This window comes from Trachemys scripta, chromosome 14, assembly GCF_013100865.1.
Source record: "Trachemys scripta elegans isolate TJP31775 chromosome 14, CAS_Tse_1.0, whole genome shotgun sequence".
Taxonomy (NCBI): domain Eukaryota; kingdom Metazoa; phylum Chordata; order Testudines; family Emydidae; genus Trachemys; species Trachemys scripta.
Window position 1 is genome coordinate 36,578,113 of NC_048311.1, and position 10,974 is coordinate 36,589,086.

A 10,974-nucleotide genomic window follows, 5' to 3' on the forward strand; every position below is an offset into this window, starting at 1 on the left:
GGGAGGTGTAGGAGGGTCATGGCCATCCTCGTTAGTCTCTCCTGTGTGAGTACCCTGTAGGGAGAGATCCTTAGTTTATGTGCCGCTAGCATGGACAGGGCATCCCCCCTGTGTGTGTGATTGGAAAATGGGTGGGGGACAGTCTAAGGATTCCCTCTAACCCCCTAAGGATACCCCAGCTTATTTCATGTACGTACATTATGGTCCGAAAACCTGCAGGTATTTAGAGAATTGGAATCATTACACACATGCAAATCCATTTAAACAATGCCCACTGGAAGGTACCTTCGATTTAGATAAACTTACATATCTCAGAGAAACCCTTACATCACCAAAAACCTCTGACACACAGTGGGAGCAATGTGTCTATTGAGGAAAAGAATCAACGCAGACCAGGCTAAGTACAAAGAAAAACTGCTTTTGGCCCCAGCTGGCTGTGAAAAAAAAATATAGACAGAGGCAAACCAAAGGCAATACAAGTTACAGTGCTGAGATTACATTTGCAAAGCTTAACTGTCCACTGAGATCCAACAGTCTGCCTTTGAGACCCTGGAGCTGGCATGGTTTGGGGACGCTGTGAAGAAGCCACAGGCAGCCGGCCTGGACTGGAATCTCTGAAAGAGATGCCGCAGGAGACCCCAGGGTGTAAAAGAACAGCCCTCCCAAGAGTGGAAGCAAGTTGGAGATTCTGGACAAGCTGTATACAGGATAATCTCCCGTCCACCTCTCCCCCTTCTCTGGACGTTATATACAGACGTGGCCAGTCTGGACGTACATATGTGAGTATGAAAGTGTGCCTACTCTCAGCTGCAGTAAGTCTGAGAACCGGAGAGGGGTTTAGCATTCCTCTGTCCACCCCGGTTGACCGGGAAGGGTGTCAGGTGGATCTACCCCAGTCGTAGCAAGACTGGGCAATAGACAAGTTGGGAAAAAGGGAAGAATTGTGTACTTGATAACTAGAATTGAGCAATTAAGAGCATAGATCATGAACCAGGCAGCAACTCAAACCTACGCCCAGGGCAAGTTGCAACCTTGAGACAGGACTTCCAGGCAGAAAAGGAAGCAAGTATCGGTCCTTCAGGGACTTGTCAAAATTTAATAATTTGTGCTCGGTATATGCCGTAACAGCAGTGTGTTTGTCACAAGAGAAAATTGAATAGTTAAACGCCTATGGGCCATGCATTTTGCCCAGGTGGCAAGCCTCACGAGGGAGGACTCGGGTAGCCTTGTGAGTAAGAATGTTTAAGAGAAGAGACCAGGAAGGGTAGGGGCTAGTTGAGAAGCCCACCCTCCTAGCTAAATTGGTAGTGAAAAAAGCTGGTGCCCATGGAAGGGATGGTTCAGCGAGAAAAGCAGGATCAGGCCCAAGCGGGCAGGCAATAGATAGAGAGATTGGAAAACAGGTTGGAAACTTTGAGGGCATAGTGGAAGGAAAGGAGTAAGTAATTATAAGCATGGGGATTTCAAATCCCCAGGACAATAATTGGAATGGTAATATCTGAGTTGATTGGGTGTCGTTTTGGGAGACAAGTGATTTAAGAAAATAGAATGAGAAGTTAACTCTGTAGTTGCTAGAGGGAATCAAGCAGTGAAACTTGGTAGGAATGTCTGTAAGTAATCCAGGCAAGAGGTTATTTAAGTGGAATTATTCGACTATGAATAAGTTAGTCTAATTTGCTGAAGAACACTCCTGCTGTGTACAATCTGTGTTTTATAAGTTTGAGATTAACTGGTATTGTTTTAAAGTTGCAAAACCGAGAATACTTTTGCCAGACACAGGAAACTAGTGTTGTTTAATATGGTATTTAGCATTTAATCCTTAAAATGATTTAATGATTTACAAAATTTAAAATGTTTAACTAAAGACCAAAGGTTGTGGCTGCAGCAGGGTAGTCAAAGCCAGGAGAATAAAAGATTTGAATTTGTTTTTGGGTAACAAAATAGCAGATAAAAGATCTGGTAAAGAGAGAGAAGGACAGTGCCCCTAGCTCTGTGTGGTCGAGCTGTCACTTTACTAGGGGTGCATGGAGATTTTGTAAGCACAAAAGAAACAGTTACACCTTGTGTAGAAATTGAATTGTGGAGAGGATGTGCATTTTCCCCAGAACATGTGCAGTGTATATTGTAGCAGAGGTAAAAGAAATGCAAACCTACCAATATAGGTTGTGTTGTCTTTTTCAGATCACTGTGTGTTTGAAAGCAGGAGTTAGAAGTAAAAGGCAATCAAGAGTCTGGGAAAGTTAATTGTGTCCTTTTTAAGTACGAATCTTTAATCTGTGGATAGCTTTGGATCCAGAAGCAAGCCAGAAAGCATCTGTATTAATGCAATTATCTAACTAATAAGGTAGAAGCCACTAAAACCTGGGCTGCCTATAAAACAAATACAAGGAAATATGGGGTAATTCCTCTGTTTTGCCTGAAATCAACAAGAGTATTTGTATATAAAGGAAATATTTTAAGCAATGACTGACTGCCCAGAAAGGGTAGACCTCTGTTCGTTTGTCTTTCAGATCATCAGAGAAAATGGATGCCAGCATTCCATTCAGCATTCAACGTACCATGCATTTACTGGTACAATAGGAATTCTTTTTGTGTTCTATGTCCTGTCTTGTGCTGTTTGTCTTGTGGCCAGAATTGTTGTGTTCAATATTTTCATAAGACAGTCTAGTTCAAAATTAAATAGAAGGGTTAAATAAAAAAAAAAAAGCAGATACTTGTTTTATTCAACTTGGAATACAAAGTGTTTGGATAAATCAGGAAAATGTGATATACTAAAGTCTAATACATTTGCTTAAGTAAGAAAAAGAAATTTCATTGGCCAGATCTTTTAATTGAAAAATTGTTGTTAAAATTTGCATACCAACAGTCTTTGGAAGCAAGGACATGGAAGGTTAACCCACTCCCCATATTGCCCATGGGATCCTTCTGGCTACCTCAGATTTCTAGCCAGAGGGCTGGGGAGGGAGGAAAGCTATTGGACACCAGAGGTTGTACCGAGTGGACTCCTCAAAAGTGGGTGTGCTTGTCCTGGTTTGTTGCTCCAAAGCTCTGTATATAAGTTATTTTACTGGAATGGTTATATGGCATACATTGAATAATAAGACTAATGTACGTATAATGGCAATGTGTATGTGTTCATTGTTGGGAAAAGGTGTATGAGTGAAGAGTGGAAGTCTCCTTTCAGGAAAAGAAGCCACGAAGGGAAAAAGGAAAAAGAACAGAATGAGTTAACTGGAAAATAAAAATAGCTAGCAAGCTCAGTCCAAAGATAAGATGCTGGCCCCATCCAAGGACACTGCCCACAGCTAAGACTTGGCTGACAGCCAAGAAAAGGGGGGCCTGAATGTGCCCAAGCAACTATGAGATCTGCAAAACACTGCCAGGCATTAATGAAATGTGTTAGGTTTCTTTTCTCACAGATAAAAGAAGTGCTACCCAAAGATCCTAGCAGCCCTGCCATTCATTGAAACCAGGAGACTGAGTCTACAAAAGACTGCTTTGGCTCCATGCTGGAAAGGCCCTTTCCAAGTCCCGTTAACCACCAACACCGCTGTGAAGTGCCAAGGATTGCCTACCTGGCCCCATGCTTCTCACTGTAAAAAAAACCCTCCACCTCGGGAGGACTCTCCGCCTGATAAGCCTATTTCTCCTTCTAGCTCTGCTATGCCTTCTGGACAGCAGGGAAAAAAAGACAAGGTGAAGTGCTAGTAACCTCTCCCTTGTCCACTGACAGACCTACTGTGCCTTTGAATTTTTCTAAAGGAATCACACCAGTACAGGGTGAAGTGCTAGCAACCTCTCCCCTGTATGATGCTGAACCACGACTGTTTCAGGAAAAGAGAAGAAGGAACACTTGCCTCATTGAAACCACAAAGTCCAGGGATTCCTGCCTACAAAAGACATTAAGAACTGACCCTGGTGAAGAAACAAAGAATTATACACAGGCAGGAAGAAACTTGTGGGACCCATGCTTGGGAATGTGGTATTGATTGGATTTGGGGGTTTATTCTACAGCCTGCGCCCTGTGTTTTGGATAAGTCCTTCAGCATGTATTGCCCTCCCTAATTGGATTTTAAATGATAAGTACCAAAGGCACCATGTTGCCAGTGCCCCTGCCATCTCCTCCATTACACTATTACCCCTGTCACACATCCAAATACAGTCAATGCCATATATTTGATAAAACCAATGACTAAGGCTTTCACACTTTAGTGATTTATTTAAATATTGTTTGAAAAAAATTATTTTTAAGGTTCAGGATATCCCATATAAGCGAACAATTGAATGGAAAAGAATGGATCAGTGGACATAAAAGTATATGATATCACTACAAGTGAACCCCAAGAATTTGTAATTGCAATTAATGGGTTCTATAGTGAAGTAGATATGATGGCTGTTCTGGAATTTGCACTGTGTTAAATGAGAGAGGCCCTTATTGTTATTTGGTCACCCAATTAGTGAACAATTAAACAAATACCCAAAGAGTTTGTTTTGCCACTGGAAATTTTACCTGCATAGAAATTATTCCAGTGACTAATAATGTGACCTGTACCTTATTACAATACACCCCTCCTTATGCCATTAGTATCAATGACTCCCGGAAATACATAAAGGTGTTCAACCAACAGATGTGGTATAGTACTACACCAAAGAGAGATGTATTAGGATATCAATGGACGGTGATTACCACTACACTAGGGACTGTTAAATTTTCATTGCCCTTATCCAGTTTCCAGATCACCTCTACATACCCAAATTGTTCAAAGGGGGCTGCCATTAGATTAGCACAACAGAGGGCTTGGGTTATTTCCTCTAGAAAGAAGAGACTTGACCGGATCCCTTTGGGATGGGGCCAATAGTGCAGCAGCAGTTTGGAATATTTTTAAGAGCCAAGAACATGCTGAGAAATTGGGACAATTAGAGAAGGCCATTGGCCTTGTTTCTGGAGCACAGCTAACCCAGGTACAGGCTGGAATTGGTGAGTTACATGTTATCTCCGCCCTTAGTTCAATGACCCAGAAGTTGCTGGCAGAGATGGTATTGAATATCCCTGAGGCTGGGAAGGCATTGCAGTGGGATCTAGCATGTTCAGAAATTCAGGATGTTCTGAATGACCAGCTAATGGCCATTCGGAATGATCTAGAGCATCAGGCTTGGCCCACTGCCCTTACAGACACATCAGGAGTACCATCTGATCTGTGGCCATGGAGACATACTTGGAGACTTTCTGGGGGGAAGTGCGGACATTCACAGTGCTCCTTCCAAGCATATGGACCGGTTGGGGGAGGTGGGGGATGGGCTCCCACATACCGAATCCTGCCAGGTCCATGGGGAGGATGCATGTGGGATTGGATTATTCACCGAGACATCTGGGAAATTAGACTACCTGGTATGCCCAATCGATTTTTAGTCAGTGCTCCTGGGATTACACCTGACATTTGAATGGAGTTAGGGAGTCAATGGACATTTTGGCCATTAGAACAGTGTACATGTAAACTGAAGCCAGGAGAAGTTGTCACTATTCATGACTGCATTTGCTGGGAGGGTAGGGGACAAGGAACTACCCTGACAGGACACTTACTTTTTCAAGCTAATGATAGCCGTGTGTATTGTGATAGACCCAGGCCAGTCGGGTACAGCAGAATAGCAGAAAGCAGATATGCTGGCCACTGGATTAACAGTTTTCTGTTCCCTGACTGACCAGAGCAGGGGCTGCTCCAGGCTAATGAGAACACCTGACTCCAATTAACCTGCAACGAGTCAGGTGAGGCCATTAAGCTAATGTGACCAACTGACTCTAATTAAGGCCCCGCTGATACTATAAAAAGGGCTCACTCCAGTCAGGCAGAGAAGAGCCAGAGGAGAGGAAGTGTGGCTGAAGGACTGGTTAATGAAGACACCCTCCAGTTATTGATAAGGGAGCCGTAAGGGAGAAGCAGGAGAGCTGTGGGGAAGTGGCCCAGGAAAATGTAGCAACTCTGGCAGTGAAAGGTTGGATGCCAACAGATGCTACCATTAGGGTCCCTGGGCCGGAACCCGGAGTAGAGGGTGGGCCCGGGTTCCCCCCAACCCACCACTACAGGAACACTTCCTGGGAGGGGAAGTCAGGCCCCTGTCAGGACAGGAGGCTAAACGGTTCTAAAACAAGTCCTAGGGACAACAGAGACTGTGGGAGTTCTCTCACCAACCTCCTTGCTGGCTTATGATGAAAAGGGCTCAGTAGACTGTAACCTGGCCCTAGAGAGAGAAGGGCTATGTAGAGGTTCACAGAGAGCCACTGAGGCTAGCATATACCATCTGGGAGTGCAGGACCCCATGGGGATGAGGTCAGAGCTCTGCCACAGTATGTTAATGCCACCACATTGCAAGACATACATTTTAATCTTATTACCACTGCAGGCAATCATATTGTTTACTGGCCTGCAGATAGAATTTTGCAAGTAGTCCTTAGGTTCCAGATACCCTTTAAGTGGACCAGCTTAGTACCTGATTGATTTCAAAATTTGCTTTCAGTGTTACCAGAGGTTCAAAGAATCTCTGAAATACAAGGGCAAATTCATATGCTTCAAAATATATATCAAGTTGAAAAGTATGCCTTTCAGACAGCTTATAGAGTGTCTACCTTATGTACTAAGTATGATGTATTGTGTTATATGACTAAAACAGTACAACAACCCCATCATATTATTGCTATAGGAATGTTATTGCTTGTATTGTTGTTAGTTAGTTTAGGATTATGTTGTTGTTGTTGTAAAGGACGTACTAATAGTAATACCTTTCATGTCCATGCTCATCATGCATTGTCATCACATCCAATCAAAACCCCTAAGGTTGAAGCATCTGAAGTAGAATCTGAATTCTAAGACTTAATGCAAATAAAGATTTGAGAATGTTTGGTGTACTAGTAGTACAAAAGGGGGGCGGGTTGTGGAAGCAGAGAAAGAAGTGACAGGAAAGGGATTGCAATGCATGACAGTTTGATAACAAGAGTCAGGCTAACTGTAACCCTAATAACGCGAGATTTGTAGAAGCGAGGATGTGTGAGGCGAGTGGGAAAGAACTGTGTGAGAAGTTGTTTTGACCTTGTGTAGATATAATGTGTAAACAATATGGAATGCAGACTGAGAGTCTACATTTTTGAGAAAAACAAGATATCAGAATGACCTATGTATAAACAAAATGCTGCAGTTGCTTTTCATTGTCTGTATCAAAAGGTATAAATGCTTGCTGTAATTGTTTACCTATTGAGAGACCTGCCTAGGAGGGGGAGACCCTGTGTCCTAGTGCACTCTCTTCCTTTACACAGCTGTTAAAGAGAATAAAGAATCTGATTTGCTGTACCCAAACAAAAGAGTGAGAACTCTGTTACTCTCTGACACACTCCACCTCGGGCAGTGTCCATGCAGCGTCCATGCATTGGGTGTGTGAGCGCTGCCTAATCAGAGTGCCAGACACCTTGTCTACTTGGGAGCTCTTCTAATCTTCCAGCTGTTTAAGTAGCCCATTCATCCCACAAGCATTTCAGGAGGGTGGGGGAGGGGGAAAGCCACTTCACAGGTATTCAAAGAGGGAGAGGAGACAAGGGGTGGGGGGAAGTGTAACAGACCTTTTGAGCATACAGGTTATACAGAGCATACAGATCACTGTTGCTCCTACAACACCTACCAGATACTCCTGGCTTTTCCCCTCTCCAGTCACTTTAAATCCCAGCAGCTTTTCTCTCTCTTCCCGCAGAGCCTTCAAATGGGCCTGGATTTTTTCCTGAAGAAACAGAAATGATTTGGGAGGTTTTACTTGGAGGGTTGAGAAGGGTGTGGAGCTGGGTGTTTTTTCCATCCAAACCCCCAGATTGGTTGGTTCTAATCACTTTGTGACATCAGGACCACCAAGGAGATGAAACCTTATTAATGGAGACTGGGAGTGTGTCATATTCAGACTTGTTAGCAATTCAGGTTCAACTTTTTTTTTTTTTTTGGTAATTAGGGAGAGATCTCATTTGTAACCAAGCTTTTTGGTATTTGTGAATTGATTAGTAGTGTAGCGCATAACAGGACTCTGGAGTCACTTGGGGATGAATCAATAAACCTATGTTCAAGAAGTCTTAATGAATCAAAGTGATACAAATTCCAGATGCCATCAGGGTTTAAATATTGGCTGGGATTTCGGCCCTGAAGCCCTGGGGACCGTACTGGTTGGACAGAGCTGGTCTAAGCACCAGGTCAACCCCCATGAGACGTCGGGAGGCCATTTGTCTGGTTTGAAGCTGTGCAGTCCCAGTTTTGTGGCACACTATCCCTGTCTGGTAGGGACTCAGCACTGGACATGGCTTTGTCCGGTGAAAACAAGAGAGCTGGATTTACATGTGCGTTCCCCCGGCGTGGTCCCCACATTGCCCCCAGTGGCTGAGCAGAAGTTGCAGGGGTCTCAGGTCCGAGCTCCCTTTCCCCTGCCTGCAGGGACTTGGAGCTCCAGGGTCCCCTGCTGTCTGTGGTGTCTGGAAGCTGCGGAGTACCCTGCCTGCAGTGGCTTGGAGCTCCTAACCCCTGTGGGAAGTAGGGGTACCACCACTTTTAACATTTAGGCACCCCAGTGCCCCCTGCACAGTGCCCAGCAGGACGTGGGGGGGGGATACCTCCATGCAGAATGACAAAGGTGGGGTGGGCCCATGCAGGCAGGTGTGGGGATGTCCCATATTCTGGGGATGTATCTGTGGCCACCCTATTAGAAATACAGATTTGTATAAAGAACATTTGGGGATTGCCCTAGTGCTGTCCTAAACCTTTTCAGTGGCAATGCCCTCTGGGTAGGTACCTCCCTGTCCCATTCCCTGGTAAAGATCCCAGAAGCAGTGGATTCTGGGAGATTTCCAAAGGCTGCAGGTGGGGCTAATGGAACCACTTTGGCTGGTCCTTGCCCACGTACACACTAGTGCAGTTCAGATTGACACAGGTCAGCACTGCCAAGAAGTTATTTGCTGCTACAATCCAGGCTAATCCCCCTGGTATTTGGCCCAGCCCTGCGCTGTCTGGAGACCTTTTGTGGGTGGACTCAAGATGTTTGGGGTCCACCCAGTGTTTAGCCCAGTGATCTCCTCTAGTGCAGGCTGGCATCGGATTTTAACCCCTGATGGAGCAACACAGGAATTCAGCATCCCAGTGAGAAACCTCATCTCCCTGCTGGGCCTGGGACCTTTATCGAGGAATCTTTCCCTCCTAAAGGACAAACTTCTTCACAGGGGCTGATACTAAGGTGGCAGCATGGCCTAGTGGTTTGGGCCCTGGACTGGGACAGCAAAGAGCTGGGTTCTATGTCAAGCTGAGTCACTGACATGCTGGGTGACCCTGGGCAACTCACTGCCCCTCCTCGTGCCTCAGTTTTCCTCACCACCCTTTGTTTGTCTTGCTTATTTAGACTGTAAAGTGCTCAGGGCAGGGATTGTCCCTCACTGTGTTTTGTGCAGGGCGCAGATCTCATTTGTGGTCTATTAGGGCTACTGGGATGCAAATAAAGATAATAATAATTTCTATTAAACAAATCTGTAACAACAGCTTGTACCTTCCCTTTTCCACGCTGAAGGTAACACACCCACATAGACTGGCCTGCAGTTCTTAAGATTTAAACCTTACTGATCAATTAACAGCTTCAATTAACAGTGGAAAGTAGTTTTGAAAAGGATTGAGAATCTTAGAGAAAACCTTCCCACATCAGATATTTTAAAGACTTCATTTTTTGCCTTTCTTGCCACACTAGCTGATCATTTACTTCTTATAACATCACCCCTACAATGAAGGCTTTACACAGCTGAATGATGCATTACACCTGTGACAGGCAACTTTCAGTGAAATCAGCCTGTAATTAAAATCCAAAGTTATTACCCATTAAACTTGACAGCAATTCCCTACCTTGTACTTCTGGGCAGCCTCCTCTATGGGAACCACAGTGTGAGCTCTGTGAGCCTGGGACTCTCTGCAGATCACACAGATGGGAGTTTGATCATCTTCACAGAACAGTTTCAGAGCCTCCTGGTGTCTCTCACACACCCCGTCCCCTCCTGCTCCTTTTGCTGCCTGTAAACTCAGCCGCTTGGCAATTTCTAGGACATTTGCCAGCTGCCTGTTCGGCCTGAGGTTTCTCTGTTGCACAGTTTCTCTGCACTGAGGGCAGGAGATGGCCGTATCAGATCCCTCCCAGCACTGGCTGATGCAGGCTCTGCAGAAATTGTGCCCACACTCCAGAGTGACAGGTTCTGTGAAATACTCCAGACAGACGGGACATGTAGCTTCCTCCTGGAGACTTTCCACAGGGTTCACTGCAGCCATGGCTCCCTCTGGGCAGAGTAACAGGGTAAATTTCGATTTCCTGAGTTCACACTATGTCCCGCCTGCAGCAGCAAGGGGGTGTTTCCCTTCCTGGAACTGACTCACTCTGTTTGCTGAATTGGAAAGAGCCAACTTCCAACATTACTGCCCTGGAGGCTTTCATGAAAAATGTACCCCACTAGGGCTCCAGTCCTGCAATCAGCCCCCTGTGCTGGTGGGGAGGGTCACTGGGGCTTCAGATGGACATCAGCATCCATCCCCCTGTCCTGATGAGCTTGCAGAACTGTGTGTCTAAGGAGTGATATTTAGGCGTGAGAGCCATTAGAGCAAGAAACTGACCTTTGTTAAAGTGAGCACTGAGGCTCTGTCTACACTGGCAAGTTTCTGCGCAGTAAAGCAGCTTTCTGCGGTGAAACTCCTGAGTTGTACACGCTGCCAAGCCGCTTTGTGCGTGGAAACTGCACAGTTGTAGCGCTGTATAAAAATAGGGTTACCATACGTCCGGATTTTCCCGGACATGTCCGGCTTTTGGGGGCTCAAATCCCCGTCCGGGGGGAAATCCCCAAAAGCCGGGCATGTCCGGGAAAATCGGGAGGCTCGGGGGGGCCTCTTTGTCCGGGGTCGGGGGCATGGTGCCGGGCCGGGCTGGGCGCGG

General features: G+C 45.5%; 2 protein-coding genes across 2 annotated transcripts in view; one reads left to right on the forward strand and one right to left on the reverse strand.

Annotated features, from left to right (window-relative positions):
- Positions 1 to 10,354, reverse strand: part of LOC117886923 (zinc finger protein RFP-like) — a 30,810-nt gene extending 20,456 nt beyond the window's left edge. The window contains exons 1-2 of the mRNA XM_034789072.1: positions 9,903 to 10,354; positions 7,666 to 7,761 (exon numbers count right to left, since the gene is read on the reverse strand). Coding sequence (XP_034644963.1) covers positions 7,666 to 7,761; positions 9,903 to 10,319 — 513 coding nt within the window. The 5' untranslated portion in view covers positions 10,320 to 10,354. The remainder of the gene's footprint in view (positions 1 to 7,665; positions 7,762 to 9,902) is intronic.
- The window catches only part of LOC117886991 (zinc finger protein 445-like), a 731,357-nt gene that overhangs the window by 417,298 nt on the left and 303,085 nt on the right, over positions 1 to 10,974 (forward strand). The window lies entirely within an intron of this gene.